Source organism: Onychomys torridus, chromosome 13 (assembly GCF_903995425.1).
Source record: "Onychomys torridus chromosome 13, mOncTor1.1, whole genome shotgun sequence".
Lineage (NCBI taxonomy): Eukaryota > Metazoa > Chordata > Mammalia > Rodentia > Cricetidae > Onychomys > Onychomys torridus.
The window spans coordinates 38,776,459-38,802,188 of record NC_050455.1 but is presented as its reverse complement, the minus strand read 5'-3'; the positions used below and the strand labels follow the sequence as shown (position 1 = coordinate 38,802,188).

Genomic DNA, 25,730 nt, shown 5'->3' with positions numbered 1-25,730 from the left:
GAGACTTAGAGAACCAAGACACAGAAGATCGAAAATTGCATTAACTCAGATCAAAGTTATCTACTCTAAGCTTCTTCAGATTCTTTCTAGTTACAGCCCTTCTTGCCAAAAGTAATGCAAAAGGGGAGGGAGCCTCTTCCACATCAGAAATTAGGCTGCTACTCAGACAAAAAGAGAACCTACATGCATCAGGAAATAATGTGCTGATTGTGATATTTTAACTGATGTGGAAAACGTGCTTCCCAGGTAAAAAGAATAACAAGGTAATAGTTGTCAGAAGACTCTGAAAAAAGAAGGGGGGGGGGCAGCAAAGCATCCCTGCTTCAGCCTTCATGTTCTTCCATGTCTGTGAGTTCATCATTTGTGGATTGAAAAAAAAATTTTTTTTTTTAAATGTGTTTGTAGGGGCCAATAATACAGCTCAGCAAATGAACGTGCCTGCTGCTACTGGTATCTGACACATGAGTTCAATCCCCAGAACCCACAAGGTGGAAGGAGAGGATCAGCTCCTGCAAGTTGTCCTCTGACGTCCACAGGCATGCCCACACACATACACACAAGTAAATATAAGAGAAAGTGTTTGTACTAAACACACACACATTTTTTCCTTGTGATTATCCCATACATAAAACATTTTTTTTTGTTTTGTTTCCAAATCAGCAGTTACATTGTACATGTGTTGTAAGTAATCTTGGAGGCATGTAAACACAGGAAGACATACAGGTAGGCTAGATACAAATACTATGCCATTTTCTATAAGGGACTTCAGCACCTGTAGTGTTTGATATCTACAGGGTGTTCTTGAACCAATTCTCCACAGAATACTTCTTTTTGCCTTTCTGGGTGTGCTGGCTAGTTTTCTATCAATATGACACAAGGTAGAGTCATTTGAGAGAAGGGAGCCTCAATTGAGAAAATGTCTCCATAAGATCAGGCTGTAAGCAAGCCTATGGGGCATTTTCTTAAATATTGATTCATGGGGAGACTCCAGCCCACTGCGGGTGGTGCCAGCCCTGGGCTGGTGGTCCTGGGTTCTGTAAGAAAGTAGGTTGAGAAAGCCATGGGGAGCAAGCCAGTAAGCAGCAATCCTCCATTGCCTCTGTATCAGCTTCTGTCTGCAGGTTCCTGCCCTCTTTGAGTTCCTGTCCTGACTTACTTAGATGATGAACTGTTATACTGAAGTGTAAGCCAAATAAACCCTTTCCTCCCCAAGTTGCTTTTGGTCATGGCATTTCATCACAGCAACAGTAGCCCCAAGACACTGGCATATGAAACTAAGGGATGCTACCACTGTCCACATGTGTATTGTGTTGCTACCCTACAGGTCCATCAGTATGACCCAAATGTGCTCAGACATCTCTAAATTTCTCCCAAGGTCCTTGGTGTTTTCTTGGTCATGTCCTGAGTTAGAAATTCTTGAGAAGCTGTCTACATCACTATCCATACTTCTGCTATGCAAGATCCAGTAGAGAAGGGAATATGGCAGATCAATGGCTCCCATCAGATCACAACACTTGTAGCTTTTCTGTGGTTGGAAAAGGGCTGGTCAAGGAAGGCTTGTGGAGCTCTGTGTATGAGCCACTGAGCAATTATGAACTCCCATCACTAGTAATGCAGCCATTTTGCTAGTGTTACAACATCTAGCAATCATCTACAGGCTCCAGGAGGTAAGCATTATATTTTCACTTCAAATCAGAATTTAATATCACTCAGGCATAGATACTTTTTGCCTTTGCTGTTTGTCTTAACTGGGCAAAGCTGGGTCTCAGAGAAACCTGGCCACTTCCTTCTATTCTATGATGGGTCAAAGCAGATCTTCTGGAATCTTTACTCGTGGGACCTTTTCTGATGAATTTTTATTTCACTGCCAATATTCTTGAGGTAGGTAAATGACAGATTCAGTGGCAGTGCCAATATTGAGTGCTGGTGGTTGGCTCTGTTACTTCCTAGGTGACAGAGTTGGCCAGTAGGCTTCTAGTTCTTTTACAACATCAGCAAATGGCTACTTTATCACCCATGCACCTAAAATGATACAGAAACAGCACACCACTTGCTGGAGACAGACATGGTGATGGGTCCACTCATTCAAATAGCAAATAACACAATCTAAAACCCGAGTAGTTAAATAAAAAACGATGGCCTTTATTCATCAACCCCCATTAAACATTGAAATGCATCCATCCTTCTTACATTACTAAGCCACAGTCTTTCCATCCTTTCACCCCTCACCCCCCTAAATTAGGCTGCCGAGTTCATCTTCAAACTCAAGATGATTTTCCTCTTTTTCACGCTACTTACATTTTATTGTTGCAATATCAAAGCCGATCTAGAATTCTTTTTCTCCTATGTGTGAAATGGATGTTAATACTGGAGACATCTGTCAGGACATGTTCAAGATGACATCACAGTTAGGCCCTAAGCAAGTATTTCAAGGCAATGACATGCCGCTACCGTTTTGAGAATCTAAGTATCACGTTGGTACCCAGAAGCACAAGTCAGTTTCAGAAGCACACTTTTACAATGGACATATTATTTATTTCCACAGTCATGATTTCAGAAATGCGGGTTTTCTGCTTTCCTGATGGTTCCACGGCCTTAGATTTATTCCTGAATGTCAATGACAATCTGTAACAAAGGATCGAGTAGACGAGGAAGCAGAATTGTTTCAAAAGGATCAATGACAGCAGACAGAGGCATTTAAAAAGAGATACACAGACATAGTAAAGGATAAAAGTGAGCTGAGATACATAACTTTGTACATATTAGAAATATCCAATGTGCCATCAACATAATTTCCCTAAAACACAAAAAAATCCCAGCGATTGGTGCCATGCTCATCTGTCTTTGCGCCACTCGTCTATTTTTTTCAACATCCTGACATTCATTAAGACATTTCAGTCAGAATTTTTGGCAATATGCTTTTTTTTTTTTCCAATTACAACAAGCCACACAAAAGTCCTACCATTCATGTCCAATGGTTGTATCAGGCTAAGCCTTTCTGAGTCACACATGATCTTTAAAAGATTCTCCATCTTCCCTTCATGAGTCAGCAGTGCTCTGTCTCCACACAAATCGCTGCCGGCCACACGCTTACGTCACGAGCTCATATGTTCTCTTCATCCAACATTTTGTTGATGCCATCGCAAAGTTTCTGCAAGTGAGGTTTAAATTTTCCAAAGGGGTTATACAAGGCAGCCAAAAAATCACAATCTGAAAAATGATCAAAGACATTATTAACCCGTCCGTGAGACTTGGCGGTGAGGTGGCGCTGAATGATGTCGTGCAACAGCTCCCGGCACTCATTCAGCAGCCTGGACAGCACGTGGCGGTCGAAGGTGTACTCCACCTGGTGGAAGCTGACCACCGTCATGGCAAGCTGGTGGACCTTCTTCTTGAACTTCTCCATCAGCGCCAGCTCGTCTTGATTGAACTGATTGTTCCTGTGGAGAACGGCCAGCTTGATGACCGTCTTGATGAGGTTCTTGATGACCCTCTCCGCCTCCTTCTTGTTTTGGGTGTACTCCTTGGTCACCCTGTAGAGCTCATCCAGCACCTCACTGCTGGTGTCATCGATCAGGGTGGTGGCGATGGATTTGGATACCATTTTACCCAGGATCTTCTTTTGCGCCTGAACGGCCAGGTTTTTGGAATTAAAGACATCTGTGGCCACTACAAAATCAAATGAAAAAGGAGGGGGCAGAAAGAGCAAAAGATCAGTAAATAGCAAGTAAGATGAAACAACAAAGCTAATCTCCAAGTATTAAGAGTATTTTCTCTCTTTCCTTCACTATTTAGTTTGTCTCCCACTTACTAATATACGTCTCTGTTCAGAAAAGAAAATAGATTCAATGTTCAATGTTTTGGGTTTTTTTTTTTCTTTTTGTTGTTGGTTTTTTTTTTTTTTTTTTTGGTCTTTTTTTTCCTCCAAAGCTGAGGACCAAACCCTAGGGCCTTGCCCTTACTAGGCAAGTGCTCTACCACTGAGCTAAATCCCCAACCCCAAAGATAATGTGCTTCTTTTCTTTTTTATTTATATTTATTTATTTATTTATTGAGCTGAGGACCAAACCCAGGGCCTTGCACTTGCTAGGCAAGTACTCTACCACTGAGCGAAATCCCCAACCCGATTCAGTGTTTTGTACATTTTTGTGCATTGGGTTCTCATTTGAGGAATTAATGGGTTTATGTGTAATTAAAATCCTTTATACCTTCTGCTATATAGTCAGTGATTTCTTTAGCAGTTAACATTGATAACATCCTTGAAAATAACTTTTAATTTAAAGGGGACTGGAGGGCTGAAGAGATGGCTCAACCATTAAAGACTCGGCTCACAATCAAAAACATAAAAGGGGCTGGAGAGATGGCTCAGTGGTTAAGAGCACTTGGTGCTCTTGCAGAGGACATATGTTCAGAATCCAGAACCTACACTGGGAGGCTCACAACAGCCTGTAACTCAGGCTGTATGGGGGTCCAACATTTTCTTCTGGGCACCAGCACATATACAGCACACGCTCGCACAGATATGCACACAGTCGTATAAATAAAAATAAAAGCCGGGTGGTGGTGGCGCATGCCTTTAATCCCAGCACTCAGGAGGCACAGCTAGGTGGATCTCTGTGAGTTCAAGGCCAGCCTGGTCTACAGAGTGAGTTCCAAGAAAGCCATGTGGTTGCATAGAGAAATCCTGTCTCAAAAAAAAAAAAAAAGAAAGAAAGAAAAGGAAGGAAGGAAGGAAAGAAGGAAGGGAGGGAGGGAGGGAGGGAGGGAGGGAGGGAGGAAGGAAGGAAGGAAGGAAGGAGGAAGGAAGGAAGGAAGGAGGAAGGAAGGAAGGAAGGAAGGAAGGAAGGAGGAAGGAAGGAAGGAAGGAAGGAAGGAAGGAAGGAAGGAAGGAAGGAAGGAAGGGAGAAATTCATTTGAATGAAAGCAGGTTAAAGGCCATGATACTGAGCAAGATGGCCACTGACTCCAGCCAACCTGAAGGAGAGTCCTCTTTTATAAACCAGTTACAGAAAGCCTAAGTGCCTAAGACATTGGTCATTGCTCTTCCTGCCATCCCACCCACATTGAATTTCACTCCCCGATGTCAGCTTTTGGAAGGTTACACTCCAGAGAGAGCTCACTGTCAGCTGCTGTTCCCGATCCACTGTTTCTTTTTCAGTTTTGAGGAGACTTAAGTTATGAGCTTATTTCATGAGCCAAGGAAATATGCTACGTGAAAAACATACTCTGGAAAAGCGGATCCGTAGAGTTGACTTTTGGCATGATTGTAACTTAATTTGGCAGATATTGCACACACACACACACACACACACACACACACACACACACACACGAGTTGTACAAATTACAGATTAATAACATCTGAAATGGAATGCGTCTAGCTAAGGGCCCAGCAGTGAATGCTCTACAAACCACCATTAGTTTTATTCTACTATGATTACCCCTTCTATGTGCTGGATGCAGTCTGAAAGCTTGTCTACAATTCTGCTTTTTCTCCTCCCCCTGCCTGGCCTAGGGCCTCAGAACTGCAGTTCTCTGAGTATCTACTCCACCCTAGGATCCAGGGATTTCTGTTCTCTCTGTACTTGGCACAAAGCAGTTGGAATATAAGCATTTAGTAATGAAGATGAACAACCTAGGGCATTGATGTTGTAAAATGATTTCTAGTTTGGACAAAAGCTAGCATCACTAGGAAGCAAAATGGCAGGAGTACCAAGGTCAGGCTTGAAGGACACACAGGAGCAGTAACTGCGTCAGTGTGCAAGTGTTGGGCTAGATGGAAGGTGAGGACAAAGAAAATCCACATGACATTTGAAATCTGGACTCACAGCAGGTAGATCGTCTCGTACAGGTTATTACAGAATGACTCCTAGTGCATAGAACTCACCCAGGAACACACAAAGCTGTGCATCTACTGAAAGGATGTCCTGGTGGAACCAGAAACGGTGTCCTCCCAACTGTCATACTGAGCTACAGAAACACGAAGTGAGAGTGTAGAAGGAGAACAGAAATGAGTTTTGAGAGAGAACAGGAAAGTGAAAAGCTGTGAGAAAAGGCCAACTTTGGGAAAGTTTCCAAGCTTTTAAACCGTTTTTAGTTTACTAGTAATCTATTCTTATCCCTGTCTCTTCAATGATTCACAAGAGTGTTAACTCACATTAATGAAATCCTACACAAAGAAATGGTACCCCAGCAGTTCATATTGCCACATAATGGCCAACGACCCTCTTTTATGTGTTAACTCCAGATACACACCTTAACAAGTAAATCTGGTTTCTACAGGAAGAGGTACACAATCACTTTTAGATACATAACAAATAACTTCGATTTCAGCAGCTTCTTTTATAGAAAGGCTCTTCTACTTTGAACCTCTTAGAGATGGACACAGCCTACCAACACCCCATCTAGAATCTCCAACCATGTTTCCCAGATCAACAGGCTTGCTGTTGTGAAATACTGAAACCAGAGGGAGGGAGGGAGGAGGGAAGGAGGGCGGGCAGGCAGGAGGGAGGGAGGGAGGGAGGGGGGAGGGAAGGAGGGAGATTCAGACTCTTCAGTGTTCTCAAGGTTGAATCTGCAGCTTTGTACTCGTCAAACTACCTTTCTCATTAAATCTCTACATCCCGTTTTGTTTCAGACATAAAGAGAAGCAAGAACTCAATGGCACAGCATTTTAGCTTCCTACAAGCCAGGGAGGAAAAGCCAGTCTACTGCAGACTAAGCAAGACCATCCTCATTTACTGTAACCGAGTCATAACCCAGACATGGAAGTTGATCTCTGAGCTTTTCCTTTCTTCCCAGAACTTCCACACAACACTTTCAATTTTAATCTTTAGATCAATTCAGTGTGCTCTTCTCCTTCTCCACTGGGAAGACTTACATCCAGTGGGTTTATTTTTCAGCACTGGAAATGGCCTGTTTCAAGCCAAGCAAGGCTTGTGGCTGACAGACAGTTTGCCAGGGATATGTGGTCTGGGATCATAAAATGCGACTGTTTTCTTTCTTGGACATGAACTGCTGCTAGTCTTGCCTGCTCCAGATCATTGTCAGTTCTGTATGCTCTAACACATCTCTCGGAGGCCTGCCACATCTCAGAGCCAATTCCAGACTCCTGTCTAGTCTCACCCCTATGTGGTACTATCACCATGGCTTCAGCTAGCACCCGTGTGCCAATGACTCCTACAGTCCTAATTCAGCCTTGACTTCTTCTCCAGACCCATTTTGCAAAAACATTTAAGACGCTTCTCTTTTGAGATTTTGCAGGCATCACAGATGTACCATGTCCTTAACTGAATCCTTGTTCCTCTCTCCTTATTCCCCCCTCCCTGTCCATTACTCACCACCCAGATTAATAGCATCTCTCCCAACCACTGCTCAAGTCAGAGACCTGAGAACCATTCACCATCTCATCCTCCCTTTTCCTTGGTCCATTACCAAGGGTTTTTTTGTTTTGCTTTGTTTTGTTTTTTCCATTTTCACCCACATTTATTAGTTTCTAAATCCTATCCAATTACTCCATCTAGTTTAACTCCTTTCCAATGTGTTTGCATGCTACAGTGAGGGTATTTGGGAAAAGTACATAGAAAATGAGTTTCTATTTAAGTTCTTTGCTAACCATCACACTTCCCAGTTCCTCAGATCATTATTTACCTAATTGTTACCGGCTCTCCCTTTGGACCCTGAACTCTCCAAAAAGCAGACTCCATCTGTCTGCTTCTCTGTGCCATGCCCTGGGCTTGGGCAGGCACCAGCTTCTCCCATCTCTTTGGCATACTTAAGCACTTCTCAAGGAAAATGTTTTGGCCTGAAAAAACGCAAGCTTAAAATACATATTTGGGTGTTTCTGTTTGCTTATTTTAAAACTTAGAGAAACGGGCACTTGTTGTAACTCACTAAATATGTGGGTTATGTTGTGCTGTGTGTCCCATGTCCCTTCCTTCCCACAGTGTAAGCATACTTCAGAAAGTGGTTTCTCTTACCACCAGCAATTAGGTTTTTTTTTTTTTTTTTTTTTTTTTTTTAAAGAGGAAAGATTTATGTCTACTAAGGGAATACATCAGAAGATAACAACACAGATGTTTTGAGTATAAGCAAGGTATACTATTTCTGATTGGAGCTGTAGGGGAAGATTAGCCATCCTGGCCCACCTCTGCTTCTGTTCTGGTCTGTGTTTAAACATGGGACAGAGAGACAGACCAAGGCATGTCCCTGGAAGCTGCTGAGGTGCACACAGATGTTCTCCACAGAGACAGTGTTGAGAATATTGACCAAATGTTCACCTAGGAAGATGAATTTGTTTGCCTTGGAAATAGACAAGGAAACTGTTGGCTGAAAAGAAAAATATGATGCTGTAACCTAGCATGGGTGAGGTCCTACTCAATTTCTAGTTTTGGGGAAAAAGACTGTTCTATAGAAAAGACTACATCTTACTTTGCATCTGCTCACCTCTCTCTCCCTCTAGGACTTAATCAAGCAGTCCACTTCAGCAATGTTTGCTGTAAAACAAACTAATATTTAGGGAATCCTGGTTTTACCATCAACAATCATAAAGTTAGAGATAAATATTGATGGTAAAAATATTCTGACCCATGTGTGCAAGAAAAAAAAGTGCTCAGAACAAAGATGAAACACCTTTTGATAAAATCAATGAATGAAGAGTATAGTTTTCTGAAAATTAACAAAAATGCCCCACAATTGCTAATACCACACAATGAAGGACTCAAATCATCTTATATATTCATCAGCAACCACAATCTTTTTCACTCAACAGCTTTATTACACTTGGCATTTTGGAATGCTGCCTACAGATACATATGTCATTCCAAATTCTTACCCAATTACACTCAATTCCATGGATCCAGAAGGAAGAAGTATGGAAAAGAAAACCATTTGGAGAGCATGTCTAGACATTGTGCAGAATGCATTAATGTTCTTTAAACAAACAATGCAAAACCTTAGCTCTCTTATATTTGAATAATTCCAAATGGAAATAGACTTAGAAAAAAAAGGGGGGGCAGCTTTAGGGATAAGGAAATGGTCAGAACCAAACCCAGCTTCATCATGAGAGAGGTCAGTGGGCTAAGATAACCTCCCTATGCTGGGATCTGGCAGTGCTCCAGATGAGAATGATTGGTTATGTATCCTGACACCAGTCTCTATATTGAAAACTCTGATGTAGGAAAGCAATAGTACAGAGAAGAAATGTAATTAAAGGAAAAGGAGAGAGGAGAAGGGAGGGGAGGGGAGAGAGAGGAGGGGAGCGAAGGGAACGCACAAGGGGGGCAGGGGCTGGAGTGGGAAGGCTGTGGCCAGTAGGAGCGAATCTATAAGAAGTGTAAGGACAGCTGGCCCCAAGATCAGAAGCAGCACGCATAGCTGGAGAGAAGACAAGCTCCAGGCACCTTAACAGAAACTGTATTTTTGTCCTAAGAAGGAGAAGGCCATTCCAGAGATTGCTATCTTGGGAGAATTGATATACCTTGGATCCTTAACTTGACCTTCAAAGGCACAGTGGCGTGTAGACATTCTCTTGATCTGAATGACTAAGAACCAGCAACACACATACTACCACAGGGTCAAGGCTCTTGCTTATGGAGGGGGTGAATAAAACTTTTCCAGCTGAATGACAGTGAGTCTTGGCATTCTTGTCTACATATCTTTGGATTCTCCTTTGTGTTCGGTGTTAACAGGCTTGCCTTGTTGCCTCATTAACTAGAGTAAGAAAAAAAATCTCCAAAACATCCGATTTGTATTCATGTGAGAGTTGTGAAATTATCTTAAAATTACACCTTCCAACACATATTGGAATTTTAGCCAAAAATATTTAAAGTTAAAAGGCTGCAGTATAATCATCAGCGTACAAGTGGTCCTTTCTGGTGGCATTTTTTCCCAGCATTCTGGAAAAGCAGTCTGCCTAATAAGGCCAAACATTCTGCCACTAAGGAGTGATGGAGCTGCTGCACTGCTCAGGGCTCTTGCTGGGACTGGGTTTCCTCATCTGTAAACTGAGACTATTGATTCAACCTCTTGGAGTTGTTCTAAAACTGAATACACAGGGACTGCATGGAACTGCTACAGTGCCTACCACAGAAGGGGTCTTCTGCAGACTTGTGAGGAGAACACAACACATTAAGCTTCATATACATCTCTATACACACTCTAGTGATGAATTACATTGGGGTCAAAATCAACCAGCTCCTCCTGTTAGTACTATGAAACTGAGAAATACAAAGCACCGGATGGTTGTGTGGAAACAGAGGCCTCCTGTAGTGCACCTAATACCAACTTACATTTCCTTTCCCATGATCACATCAAAACACGTGTAACACATGTAAATCCTTCGGAAAGCAAATTTTAATTTCCGAAGGATTTCAATTTCTCTTAGCAACAGATTCAACTGCAGAAAGGCAGTAGGCGGGTCTTTTGTCTGAGAAAACTGGTCCTCTGAGAACAGAAAGGACGCCTACCATGCAAAGACAAGAAGAGACACACTTGCCACATGCATGCAAAGCTGTGCACCAGGGACATCTCGAAAAGGAAATGAAACAAAACAGTTAAAGCCACACTGTGGCATCGCTCCTCCAGACCTAGCCCTCCAAAGCCTCACACAGAATCAGACATGGGCACAGGAAGCTAGTGCTGTGAAACAAAGGGCCCAATGGAGAGAGAGCTGGGCTGGAAGTCTGGGTACAATTTAATTTCTCTAAAATTCAGTTTTCTCATTTGCTAAGGTGCCGGCGTGGGGAAGATGTTTCCTGGTGGTGTGGACTGAAATGAGATCTAACGAGTTAAAATACAGAAGCAGCCTATCAATGTGCTAGGCTCCCGAGGGGTCTCAAATGAACTCTGACTTCAGCCTTGGTGTGAGGACGAACCTCTGAAGTAGATACTGCTAGAAGAGAGGAACCAATCCAAACACACCATGACCTCTCTGTTCATTTCTCTTCACCTCTTCTAGTTGATAATGTGTGGACAAGACAAAATAAGCCCTCCAGATGACAAGAAGGCTTTCCCTGTAAGACCACAGGCTGTTTTTGTCACATTGACACTGAACCTGTTTGTCATGATTTTGAGGTTAACTGTGTGTCCTTCATTCATATGCTGGATTTTGTGGTGACTTTGAACATGTAAAGCCAGGGAGACAGGTCAATGAATAAAGCCAGAAGACATATGTTAGATTCCCAGAACCCATGTGAAAAAGCCAGGTGTGGTGGCGTGCCCCTGTAACCCTGGCGGGGGTTGGGGGTTGGGGGGGGGGGAGACAGGGAGGGACAAATAGGTTCTGGGGCTTGCTGGCAGCCAGAGGAGTGTGGTTGGCAAGTTATAGGCTAATGATAGACCCTGTCTCAAATGTCAACATCCCTGATGATGACACCCCAGGATGACCTCTAGACTCAACACAGGTGTACACGTGTGCATCTGTGCACACACATGGACATGCAGCCATATGCACACAAATATGCACACACACATACAAAAGACAACGCCAGTTGTTTCAACTCTTTTAATATCCAATTATTAGACCCACCCCTGCCTTTTCTCCAATGTTCTCTAGGGATCATTCCCCCTCTTTATTGTCTTCTTTATGGAATAAACTCTGACAAGACATCTCTATTGCCTCCAGAAATGGAGGAGAATTTGGTGGTGTTTAGATGAAGCAGTATGGTTGGATCTCAAAGAATATCAGTTTCATAAATGTTAGGACAAAAGTTAGAGAAACAAATATATTTTATGGTTGCCCAAAGTCAAGGCAAGGCATATATAGCCATGAGAACCCATCAAATTATCCTAGGCAATAATCACAGGAAAGACACAAACAACAGACAATAATAATAGTAGCCACCATTAAAAAATAGCTTGGAGCCGGGCGGTGGTGGTGCACACCTGTAATCCCAGCACTCGGGAGGCAGAGGCAGGCGGATCTCTGTGAGTTCCAGGTCAGTCTGGTCTACAGAGCTAGTCCAGGACAGGCTCCAAAAGTTACAGAGAAACCCTGTCTCAAAAACCACCCCCCCCCCAAAAAAAAAGTTTGGTTGATTCTTTAAAATTTAATACAATGTATTTTAATCATACTCACCCCCCAAATTCATGGCCTCTCTTTTCTTTTATAACCCCTCACTCCAATTTCTGTCATCCCTATACTTCTGGGTGTGGGGCCATCTACTAGAACATGGCTCACCAACCAGGAGTTGCATCCTTAGAGAAACTTGACTCTGCTTCCCCCATAGTTCTGCAGCTAAGGGTGGGGGCTCATGAGCCCCTTCCCCCTCCGTGCTAGAATGTTAACTGGGCAGCCATTGATTTAAAAATCCTTACTGTGCTATCCTAGAACTGGCATTTTCTTACTGAAGTCTCACGCCAATCCTAGAAGGAGGACAATTACTGCTCATCTTTTCAGGTTACATGTCTGAGTTACTCTCCTCCAACTCTTTTTAGATCCTTCTCACTTCCTTATCGACCTAACTTCATGTTCTCTCTCTTTCTGAAAAAAGACTTTAATCTCAGCACTCAAGAGGCAGAGGCCAGTGAATCTCTGTGAGTTCAAGGCCAGCCAGGGCTATATGGAAAAACCCTGTTTTGGAAAAAAAAAAAAAAGGAAGAAAAAAGAATCTAAGGATGTCTCTCGAAGGGAAGGGAATCTAACAAAAAAGCGTAGGTCCAGCCCAACTGAACTTGAACAGCTTGTGTTTTCAGGATGCACCTGCTTAGCTTTAAATTATAGTGTTTTAATCTAAAAACAAACAAACAAAAAAAGATATACTTACACTACTCAAGAACATGAATGTAATCAAATCAAGTGAAAAGTCCTTCAGCTTTACCCCACTTGCTGCACGGTTCTGATCTCAACCCTTGCTTCAAGGGGCAACAACTGTTCTGAGATTTTTGGCATCTCTTCAGAGCTATGCATAGATCTGCCCCCTGCATAGATAAGCAAATATATGAATAGACCCTGAGCTATGTGAAGAAGTCTCAAAGGTCCTCCACCTCTCTACTTTGATTCTGAGCTAGGGTTTCACTATGTAACCGCTCCGGCTGGCCTGATACTCACGATCCTCCTAAGTGCTAGGATTACGAGGGCACACCACCACACCTAGACCAAAGCTTGGAACTCTTAAGAGCTGTGATTTCTGAGTGTTCCCAATTCTATGCGTAACTGACACAAAGTGACAATGTGCTGGGAACAAGGCCATTCCTTTGTTGCTGCCCAGACAACAGGAGTGTAAGGGTCCTTTATAAGTGGTGGGAGGAAGCACGGCTGTCTTCTTGAAATGTGCGGAAGGGGGACTAAGTACTGTGGTTAAGATTACCATGTAATTTGTCATCCAAGTGGGATACCTTTGAACAGGGTGCTATTGGTAATGGCACCATGACAACAGATCTGTGACACCTCAGGGAAATGCAAGGAGTTTTCCTAGGTGGATAAGAAAGGAGCAAAACTGAGAATTTACTTGAATGTTTGTAAGAATGTTCTTGAGAATCTTGTAAACATATTGGCCAAGTTTGCTTCCAAACTTTGCTATAAACAAAAACACTAGGGTTTTATTTATTCTACTTTTTTTTTTTTAAAAAAAAAAATTTCTTTTACTTTTTTGAGTTTTTGTGACAGGGTTTCTCTGTGGAATAGTCTTGGCTGTCCTAGAACTCACTTTGTAGAGCAGGCTGGCCTTGAACTCACAGAGATTCGCCTGCCTCTGCTGGGATTAAAAGTATGCACTACCATTACCCAGCTTAGTTAGTTAGTTTGTTTTGTTTTATTTTTGCTTTTTTTTTTTTTTTTTTTAAAGAAGTTAAAAGGAATCATATTGATGGTGTGGGAAGAAGTCTCTCTAGTTAAATAGGTCTGGAAAGCAATGTATGTATACTAAGGTTTTCTTTGGAGACGCTCAAGTATCCATACAGTAAACAACTTAGTATTATTTTGCTTAATTAAGTTTTCTAAAATAAACATTTCATAAGGACCCAAGAACAATTTGTAGACTAAAGTCAGTTAAGATAATTGGCTAACAAACTGATGAAGGTTCTTAGTATTGCTTTGGAATGCATTCATTCAGCATGACTCATTCAGTCAGCTAGGTGGACCGTGTGGGCAGGGCTGGTGGTGAGGCAAAGCTGGGCAATACAGTGATACAGGCATAGCTTCCGGAGTCAGGCAGCCTGGGTCAGAAGCTGCATCATCCCCTGAGGGCCCCTGAGACTGGACCACATCACCTACGTCATCTGCGCCTCGGTGTCTTTATCTGCAAATGGGGTTGAAATAGAAATAATCCACATGAAGTGCTCAGAACAGCATTTGCTGTTAGGTAGTCGGTGAGTCTGGGTAATTATCATCATTATAACTGCTAGTTCGTCGTTACAGTGACGTTCTAGTACAGAATGGCTCAGGTTTAAGTGAAGGAAGAAGAAAGAACATTAACAGAGGTAATCCATCCATTCCATTCAATGAAAACTTGTGTTGAGTGTGTCTAATGTGCCAGGATGCTGTGGCTTCAAAGATAAATAGCACTTTCTCTTTTCTCCAGGCACTCAGACTAACAGGGGAAGGAGGGATGATGGGAACACAGGTGGGGTGCACCACAGAAAGTCTACAGGAGGATTGTGGGGAAAAGCAATGGCAGTGAAGACAGCGAACGTTAACTTTCTGGATGAGATGATGGGTGAGGGGAGACGAGAATTGAACATTTCTCAAAAGGGGCTTAGCCTCCAAAGAAAAGACGTTCCTGCCTTAGAGAAATAAGTTACTATATTCCAGAGCTGACATAGAGACTTTCTACTCGCTGGTGAGGCATTACAAATTCAGTTCATTAGCATCCCTAAAAACCAGAAGCCAAAGGATGAATTTTATGGGGGAGATGGCGACATTAGGTGTGTGTAAGTTGTCAGGGCCTTGGAAGTGCTTACTTCTGGACTTCTCAGTTCTCAGTGTTTGGCAGGGAAAAGAGAACAGTAACAGGCATCCAGAGCAAAATTCTGTGTCTTGGGCCGCTCATACTAGAAGGGCATGGAAGTGGCTTGGTAATTGCTTCACCGACTGCATTGAGTCTCTATGACTCTAATCTCGAAGATTGCATTTTTTTTTTTTTTTTGGAGGACACTGAGTGATCATGCTGTATAATAAAGGTTCTACCCTGCTCTGGGATATGCTCCTAGATCACTGGACTTAAAACTCCCAAATAGATATATGCTGACCACAGAATCACATTGGAAACAGACTCAGTGGATAGCATTCTCTTATAAAATTTCATGGAAAATCGAGATGTGACTGTAAGGTACAGGTAAGCCATGAGCCATGTGACAAGTTATAGATTAATAGAAATGGGTTAATTTAAGATAGAAGAAGTAGATAACAAGAAGCCTGTCATGTCCATACAGTTTGTAAGTAATATAAGCATCTGAGTGATTATTGTATACGTGGGTTGTGGGGCCGAGGGGCTTGGTGGCACCTGGAGAGAAGCTCTCCAGCTACATGTGACTTCTCCTTGGAATCCACAGAAAATGCTTTCAAGAGAGAGCCTGTTATATACTGAAAGGGTTTTTGGTAAGGCAGCGAGGAGAGTACAAAGCAAGCCTTTTCTAGATGACATCACAAAGCACAATTGGAACACAGCCTAACTCCTACATAGAGGATTGAAATGAAAGGAAAACACCTTCTAATCATTTATGAAAAAGTGACTGTAGTGAGTTGTTTTTCCTTTTCAAATTAAGTAAATCTTTCCTTATTTCCTATGTTGAACTTGAAAATGCTAGTTGTTCTTATAGATGTTTCAACTGAGCTTGATTTACTTATATATATTTAAGTATATAGCGCCTTCCCACTGTTGATTCAATACAGTCTTCTATCAGAATGTGGAGAAAAACCCATTCAATAGCTCTGAGATTTCTACACTTTTCTAAGTCAAGCCCGGAAACTCGCCAGAGACCCTGACCCCTGATGAATATTTATATTCATGTAACGTTTAGAAAAAGTTTAGTACTGAGCCAGCTCTCAGCTCGGCATCCAAGGTCAATGCACACTTTCTGGTCTAACCAGGTTGCCTCTGGCCACATCATAAAGACAACAACAATACAGTTACAGGGACCACTCTGTAGTTAACAAAATACTTCAAAACACTTCCGTGCACACTTCTGATTTGGACCTCTAATTTATCAACCCCAAGGGAGCCAGAGGAGTGGACGCAGCTCAGAAACCAAGGGTGTATAATGAGAGACAGACACTTCTTACTAGTGTGGACAGTTGCTCTATACAAAAAGCAAGTTAAGGCAATGTTGATTGTTTATTAATTTTCCATCAGCTACTCCACACTGTCAAATCAGCCATGTCCTACTTCCGGGAGCTTGTCTGCCCTTTCTGTACCAAAAATAAGAAGCATAGGTCTTCCACATCAGGGGATAGAAAACTAAAGGAAAACCACATGCCTGTCTAACCTTACCCTGGCCCTCCATCCCTGCCCCAGAGGGGCTTCTCACCCTATAAGCCTCAGGTGAGATACCACCTCTTACAAGAAACCTTCCCAAATCCAACGACCAGAATAAATCTTTCCTTCTACTCTGCTTTCTGCTTCATAAGGAAATTCAATTTCTGTCTTACCTTAACTGCTTATAATCCTTGACAAGCAAGGTGCCAAGCCTTTCATCTCTACAGTCTTCACAGTGCTTAACACATGCCCTCGAGCTAGCATGAATGAACCAAGTTCCAGCTCTCTAATCCACCTCGGTGGACCCCACTAGTATCACAACTCCTAAAGACATGTCGGAAAATCAATTCAGTTCTTTACAGCTAGAGTTTAACAAAGGAAGTCATTTGTACTCCATGGCTAAGAACACAACCCTATAATGGGATATAGACACCTTCTTTCTTTGTGGTACTAGTGATCAAAACCAGGACCTCACATGTGGTGGGCAACACTTTATGTTCTAAAGGAGCAAAATCTATTAAAAATAAAACAAACAAACAAAAAACTAGTGCATTTTCTGCCTTTTTTTTTTCTTCGAGACAGGGTTTCTCTGTAGCTTTGGAGGCTGTCCTAGAACTTGCTTTGTAGACCAGGCTGGCCTCGAACTCACAGAGATCCACCTGCCTCTGCCTCCCAAGTGCTGGGATTAAAGGCGTGCGCCACCACCGCGCGGCTCTGCTTTTATTTTTAAGCCATTGTTTTTCTCTCCATCCTCAGCCAAACTGTACTGAATAATGAGCTATCCAATCTTTGCAGCAAATGTTCTGGAATCTTCCATACAAATACCTCAAACCTATCTGTTTGAGTATTTAAGGAGCAGCAACCTGTTGGCCTTACCCTGGGCATCTCCCGAACATGCATCTTGGCACAACTTCCCAACATTCTGTTCACAGCCTTTCCCCAGCAATTATACTAACACGTCAGTCAAGCATCTTATGGCCATATCAGCACCTTGAGGGCAGATCCTGCTGAGGGTAAGCAAATGGTGAGAGAAGACACATAGGTGTTTAAGTAAACTACTTCAATTCAGATATCAAGGTACTAAAGCTCTAGGGGTCTGTGCTAAACTCAAGTCTCTTTCCCTGGAGGCTCTCCAAAGCATTGTTCTCCAGTTTGGGAACTTCCAAGGAAGTTCTCTGAGTAGTTCTTTCCTGGCTGTCTGTCCTTTTCTCTCCAGTGCTGTGCTCCCAGGCAGACCCCTCTAGTTGGGAGGAGAGGGGTGCTCAGAAGCACTGCAGAGCTTGGAGCCTGGACTCCCCAGATTTCGGGTTTACATAGAGTTGTATTGCTCTTAGGGTTAGTGTTAGCAAATGGGGACAATTCACCTCAAAAGCTTTGTTTCTGGTTTTCTTTGAACAATCATAAGATCCCAGCATAAGAAGCTCACATTCCCACCTGACAATGGTGCCCATGAGCTAAGCTGTGACCACACTCTTTTGAAGGAGGGTCCCCTGGCCTTTTGAGTGGGTGACCTCTAACCTGTCTGGACCATATAAATGTGACTAGATTTTAGAGCAACTTCTGGAACTCCTACTGAATAGTGAGGAACTGAAGATCCTGCCCAGCAGCTCTTTCTCTGATCTGGTCCATACCTGATTATAGGGTTTTTAGGGAGGTGGAATGTTAAAGTAGATACGAAGGCCTCTGGCTTATTATTACTGAGCAAGTATTTCCTACTGCGATTTCTCACTACAACACAGGCAGAAAAAGAGAGCACACATCTTGATGAGTTTGAGAGTGCTTGAAAAGAATAAGGAGAGACTTGTTAGAAATATTAGATATGAGTCTTCTCATCAAATACTATAAAACTTGTGTTTAGGGCAGGGAATTAAAATCTCTTTTAGTACCCCCACTTTGTAAGGCTTTTACGCACATGTTTAATCCTCCCCATCCAGTAAAACCTTTGTTTACACAAAGACCTGCTGCTCTGTTCTAGGGATTTGATGTTCTGGAGCAGTAAGTAACTCTGTTCTTCTTAGAAAGGACCTGTTTCCCTTCCTCCTGCATTTTCTGTGCACCTGCTCTTTTCAGAGTAGTCAGTTGAATTAGATTGTGAGGCTGGGCCCCAGCCCATGGAGAAGAGACACAGCCACTACCTCGGGTAGAATAAAAACCAAAAGTACTTCTTTTCTTAGTGTGTTCGCTCATCCGAGTACACCTGCTTGATCAAGAGTAAAGTCCACTTTGCTTAGACAAAAAAAAACAAAAACAAAAAACCCAACACACACACACACACACACACACACACACACACACACACACACACACTCCAGCCCAGCAATGTGCTTATACATTAGTGTGGTGTCTGAATTGAGAATGGCCACATAGGCTCATATATTTGAATGCTTAGTCACAAGGGAGTGGCGCTATTTGAAAGGATTAGAAGAATCAGGTGTGGCCTTGGTGGAGGAAGTGTATCATTGGAGGTTGGCTTTGCCTTAGGCTCCCCTCTCTCTGCCTATGAGTCAGGATGTAGCCTCCAGCTACTGCTCCAACAACTGCCTGCATGCCAACCACCATGCCCTCTGCCTTAGCAATAATGGACAAGCCCTCTGAAGCTGTAAGCAAGCCCCCAGTTAAACGCTTTCTTTCATAAGAGTTGCTTTGGTCACGGTGTCTCTTCACAGCAACAGAAAAAAAAACCTAAGAAAGTCACAGGCTTCAGCTATATTTGGTACCTATCTCATTTCTATACAATGTGTCAACTGGGTCATGGAGAGGTGGTAAATTTGCCAAGTTCATAAAGATCTTAGGAGAAAGTTGAACTAGTTGTCACCATATCGATATGGAATCCTAAACAATAAATAAACTTATAGGTTGGGAGAAAGCCTTCACTCAACTCACTGACTTTTCATCCACAGATCTTATTTTTTTCTTGTAAATCGAGTGTCTATCATGTGCTAGGCAGAACACCTGCTCTCGAGAGGACCCATGACAAAAATAAACACATAAGTGCCAGATAGTGACACTTGTGTGAGAAAGAAGTGTGTAAATGAGAGAGTATGTTGTTTCTTCCAGGGTAGCCAGCGAAGGGCTTTCTGAAAAGGGGACACTTGAAAAGAGACAGGAAAAAAGCACAGGGAGCAACCTTGGCCTGGTGTAACCCCCAATCTTTCCCCACAAAACCTTTCTTGACTGTCCTTCCTAGCTGTTACTGGACTGAGCATTTACGTATTTGTTTGCTTCCATTTTTGACCTACAGTAAAATCCTTGGGATTGGTGATACTTTATTACTTCTTCCTTGATACAATAAATGTTCAGTTAATCTCTAGTATGTATCTCCAAGATTTGTGGTGAGGAGTAGGGCATGGATACTGTTTCTATGAAACACAAAATAAGGGACTACACATGATGTATTTTCCTATCAGCTACACAGCTACTTCAACTACTCTTACACCATCGATGCATATTTCAATGTCATCTCTTGGGAAAAAAACATTCTAGTCATTTAATAACTAAAGGCAGGGATAAAAAAGAAAGCCATCTATTGATGGCCTTGAAACTGGTAGGGATTACTGAATATCCTGAATTCTGGTTTTAGGGTACATTTTATTTTAACTATAAAGAAAGCATTTTCTTTACAATTATTCACCAGAAACTGGAAACTGAGGGTCTGGTCAAAATGACTCGGTTGTCAAAGTGTTTGCTGTACAAGCATGAGGACCTGAGTTCTATCCCCAGAACCCACATTAAAAAAAAAAAAAAAAAAAGCCGGTGTAATTCTAACTTAATAATCTTCATGCTGGAGAAGCAGGGACAGACAGATCCCTGGGACCCACTGGACAGCCAGCCTTTCCTACTTAGAGAGCCTCAAGATAATGAGAGACTCCACCTCAAAAACATAAAGTGGATGGCTCCTGAGTTTGACTTTGACTTCCACACACACACACACACACACACACACACACACACAAACACACACAGACACCTACTCACATTTACCTCATACATATATATACTCACACCCACATAAACGTACACACACACACACACACACACACACACACACATACACGCATGCTCATACTCATACCTAGAAAGCTAAGAAAGTATAAACTTACATTAATTCATTGAAAAAGAACACATTTGGATATATTTTATTTTTCCCCTTATTGAAACTAGCTGGCTTAAAATTATATTTAGAATTTAAAATAATAAAGCCCCTCTCAAGTCAGAAAGACAAATATTTAGTTTTAAAAAACACACAGTCCTAGGATGCTGACAGCACAAACCTGGTATACTAGACTCACTCTTTTCAGTTCAAGAAAATAACTAAAAAGACCATTACAGTCCTTTCTTGTAAGAATTGAAAAACATCCCCTGAATAGATCAACTTGCTGTCTTAGAGATGGATTAGTTCTGTAATGGTGGACATCAAGGTAAAATAAACTTTGGCAAATAACACAATGAAATGGGTCGTTTTGATGACCGGCTGCCACATAGCAACCAAATAAATGTCTTCTCGCACACACTCTATCAGCCCCATCCCTGTGGCCTCCCTCACACCCACTAACTCCTTGCTCCTGCAATAAGCCTCCTTCCCAGCTCTTTCATCAGCCTCTGCTCTGGAGATGGAAGAGAGAGAGCAGAGGCCTCCGGGTCAACCCAGGGTCACCACACAAGTCCTATTAACTTGTGATGCTTCTCTCTCCTTCTGGAAAGGTTTTTGCTGGGGCATTACCAAAAGCAGTGGGTAGCAAATTCCTCCACTTAAAACTTGGTGAATTCTGCCACTTAGAAGAATAAAATTATTTTATTATATATACCTGTTGAACAACCATCCCTAGTATTTAATTCCAGCATGCTCCTATACCCACCAAAATGGACCCCCATAATATTTTAATTTTTTGCTTTTGTAAAAAAGCAAATTAGTGAAAAAAAAAAAGTTTGGAGGTTCCCTCCCCACTTCTTTAAAAAAAAAAAACAAAAAACAAAAAAAAAACCGACCTTCTGACAGCAGTGAGTGGGGAAGGTGGGAACAAAACAGGTCCTCTCTAATCCCCGACCTGTCCATCCAGCACAAGGGTAACTCCCTAGGCCCCTGTGGTGTATGAGTTATCATCTGACTGGAATGGCCAGGGTCTCACAGCATTTGGACTCACTTTACAAGAACCTAGGATAAGGCTCCTAGTAACTCATGAGCTTCAGCCCTTTATTCCTGGGTTGTCCATCAAACTGGGCAAAGGGGCTACAATTAGTCCCTCCTCCACAATTCCCAGGTTCTCATCAACTTCTTTACTCCCTTTTCCCTCACAATGCTTCCATTTTTAACCTCAGTATCTTTTCTGAAGTCTTTAAAGCCATATTGTATCCACCTTGGCTACATCTTAAGTCTCTCTCTCCCTCTCTCTCTCTCTCCCTCTCTCTCTCTCTCTCTCTCTCTCTCTCTCACAAGATTTATTTATTTATTATGCATACAGAAGAGGGCACCAGATCTCATTACAGATGGTTGTGAGCCACCATGTGGTTGCTGGGAATTGAACTCAGGACCTCTGGAAGAGTAGTCAGTGCTCTTAACCTCTGAGCCATCTCTCCAGCCCCAAGCCTGGCTCTCTTAATACCACACTATCATGCTTTGTTTTCTAGCTATCTGTATTTTCTATTTCCTTTTAGGTACTTAACATACTTCCATTACAAAATAAACTTACTTAGAAAGGACACCATCTATTTACTCAGTGTGAGTGTGAACTGACATTATTCCCTTTTAACACATCAAAGTCATCAAAATCATTCACTATTCTGAACGAAAGAAATAATTCAATGGAGACCAGTCACCAACCCTATTAGCTGCTACCAGATGCTGCTGTTTGCTGAAGGTCACAAGTCTGATTACAAAATGAGTCACGTGACTAAGGAGGCAAAGATCACGAAGCCCAAATACAAGCACTCTCTGGAATGATACAGAAGATCCTAAAAAACACTGGAAGCACCTGGTCTCGTGATGTAGCTGAAGATGACTGAATGGTACGTCTGGAATTTCCTAAAACCATTTTGCTGTGGTAGTAGCAGCACAGGAGCCATGTTTTGGGAAACCATTACACATTCCATCCACCTGAGGCTTCATGCTGACACCTTCAACATCAATAGTTTTGCCTCAGATACTGTAGCCACAGATACTTTGTCATGAACCTCTCTCCCCAGGATGTGGCATCCCCCTTCGGTACTTAACTCATATATATGTCTGATAAGTCCTTGAGACCAAGTGCCCAAGGACAGCAAGAAGTCATCCACATTTCATTTTCCTTCTCCAGGGAAGCTACTAGTATTAATGACCCCCTTATCCTGGTCAGATTCCTGTCCTGTGCCTGCCTTGTCTTTGGTGAGGAGGGTGACTTTAAACAGTATAAACCAGCTTCTAAATGAACTAAAATATGTCCCAGCTGATGGGTTCAATACAGTAAAAGGCTCAGGGATATATGTATATGCATATCTGCCCTTCTCTCGCTGTGGGTATTTCATGGCACTGAAGATAATTGTCAGCGGAACCGTCCCCTGTTCCAAAAACTATCGTATTCCAAACAAGCTCTGTTTAAAGGGGAGATAGATGTACCTAGAAGGCTGGGAAGCTGAGGTGGAGGGGATGAGATTTCTCAGCTTGCTTCCTGGGTGAGCATGGGATGGAACTTCTGGGGTGGTTCAAAGTGTCCTACATGTCCATAAAGAAACTGTTCCTATTACCAGTGCCAATGTGGGAGAAAACAAGAGTTGACATAAACAAGCAACAGTATTAACTAACATAACCTGAAAAGGCTATTGAGATACAATTTGTGATGGGAAAACTTGTATTTTCAAAGTATCTGGATTAACTTTCTAAAAAATTGAAGCCCATGCCAAATCTGCATAGGCAATATAATGTTCCCACTTTAAAAGCTAGGGATATATTTTTATAGAGTCGAATGATTAGCTGCAAGAGGTTGAAAGTATCTCCTTATCCATTTGGTATTGTTGGCACAAATATCTGAGGTTGAGTACAGTTCTGCCAGGTAGAAAAGATCCCTGCAACTGCTGATGTGTTCAGGTTGCAACTGAGCATGATAAGTGGCAAAACACAGTAAGGGTTCATATCAAGGGACTCCCAGAAAGAAGCCAAACTCACAGGATGGCTTCACCGTGATCGATCCAGCCCCACCAGACCTAATCCACTCCCAGGAGATGAGCATTCATCCTTTCTGAGAGTGCTGACCTCATGACCCAACTACCCACTATAGGCCCTGTCTCCTCAAGATTTGACCACTTCTCAATACTGCTACACTGAGGGCCAATCAAGTGTTGAGCCCCGGAACCTTTAAAGACAGAGCACAATCAAACCATAGCACTAGCTAAGAAAAATAACACTGAATTTATCTCTAAGATGCAAGACAATGCATATTCTAGAGAATGCATCATACTTACAATATAAATCAATTCTTCTGAATGTATGATTTAAAACCCAGTTTCTAAAACTGAGTTTTAAATCTATCCTTGCTAACTAGTTTCCCCTTGAATGTAAGGGGGATTGTCCTTTTAATTTTTCAATTTGTGCTACCTCATTCCCTGATTTGGAAAAAAAATGCTTAGGGGAGTTAATGATTTGGCAAAAGTGAAGGACTTTTTTGCCTTCCTTTTCCACATCCATCCTTACTTCCTTTCACTGATCTTGGAATGAAGGAAACAGATGCTGGTGCCTGAGATGTGGTCTGGTGCAGTATTTTTAACCCGTCAGCTGTACAGTTAGTCTTTATATAGGCAATGGCCAAGTGTTTCTCTGTACCTTTATTTCCCTGAAACACATAAATACACAAATGCCAGAACCACACCCACATTCCAATGCAGGGCCCTTTCTACTGCAAATAAACAAAAGCGAATCCCACCCAGGGTCCTTCACTATGCACCACTGTGGAATAAACCATACCTCACATTGTGCCACCAGAATTTATAAGCTATTTAAACCAGTGTTTAGATAATTTAGTTCATATCAAAACAGAGTTTAATCCCTGAGACCATGTGTTTAATACGTACAAAGCAAAGACACTTCTTCTATTATATCTGCATTGGGGTGGTGTGTAGCTTCATGGTAGAGTGCTTGCTTAGCAGGTGCAAGGTCCTAGATCCTTAGTAACACACACATCCATACACACCGACATATATACACACACACCCTCTATTACCATTATGTTTACACTAATAGAAAATGGAGCAATATTCGATAAGAAAGCTACACAATATTTGGATTAAGATTCTGTTTTCCAAATTCAGAGCCTTAACCATGTCTCCTTCCCACGGTTTCAGTGGTCAGACAACATTGGCAGGTGAGGGGCTCTGGTTCATCTTTTCTTGCTAATGTAGAGCTCAGGGCATTTCGATTACTATACTAATACTATGTTAATATATTCCCAAATGACATTTATATATTTTTATCTGTGTGTCTTTATATGTCTGTATTTATGTCTATCTATCTGTATTATCTATCTATCATCTATCTCTGTATCTGCAGTCACTAGGGGTATCTGAGAAGCTTGGCACTCTGTAGCTAGGGTTAGCTCATCAGCAAAGGTCGTAGGAAAGCCCCAAACTTTGGGAAGGTTTTCTTTCCCAGAACAATTCAGACCATTACCCAGTGGTTTGCCTGTATCACTCACTACGAGGCAGAACTCCAAGGCATGCACATACATGGTTAGAGAGCTGAGACCTTTTTTGTCAAAGTCTGATAAAGTCTGTTTTCTTTCATCTTCTGTGCATAAACTTAGAAAAACTTCAGTTCTATCTGTTACATGTACCAAACTGGGTTCAAAGCCTCCTTTACTCAGCTCAGAGTGTTTCTTTCACCCAGAGGCATGCACTGTTTCTCCCAGTTACACCCATCTCCACTAATAGCACTATCCTTTACTCCTAAAACTTTTTACTTGAAATTCTACTTACCTGGTGATAAGCCTTTTGGGGTGATTGGTGTTCTCACGGTTGGAGCACTTAAAAAAGTCTACAGCAGAAGAATTCCACTGAATTTTAACAGAGAGATAGTTTTGCAAGTATTCCAGTCATGGAGTTTGGCTAAGATATTTCTTTTTCCAATGGTATACCATTGGATGTATTTTCATCAAGTAATTATGTCAGACCCAAATTTGAAAGCTGAATCTTTAGTTTCTGCCATGTTCCCACTGAGTAGGAAGTTAGGTAACGACAGCCTTAGATCAGCTTGGGCAGAGCCAATCTGCTCAAGGCCCACCTGTGGCCTGTCTGCTCTGAGTTGGATGCTGAACATTGTGTTTAAACACCTACCTCAAAGGGAGCCCAGGACAAGGT

General features: G+C 42.1%; 1 protein-coding gene across 3 annotated transcripts in view; it reads right to left on the bottom strand.

Annotated features, from left to right (window-relative positions):
• Window positions 1-2,121: 2,121 nt before the first annotated feature.
• Window positions 2,122-25,730, bottom strand: part of Tnfaip8 (TNF alpha induced protein 8) — a 113,747-nt gene continuing 90,138 nt past the window's right edge. For all 3 annotated transcript variants that reach the window (XM_036204875.1, XM_036204874.1, XM_036204873.1), the window contains exon 2: window positions 2,122-3,669. In XM_036204875.1, the coding sequence (XP_036060768.1) occupies window positions 3,104-3,669 (566 nt within the window). In that variant the 3' untranslated portion in view covers window positions 2,122-3,103. The remainder of the gene's footprint in view (window positions 3,670-25,730) is intronic.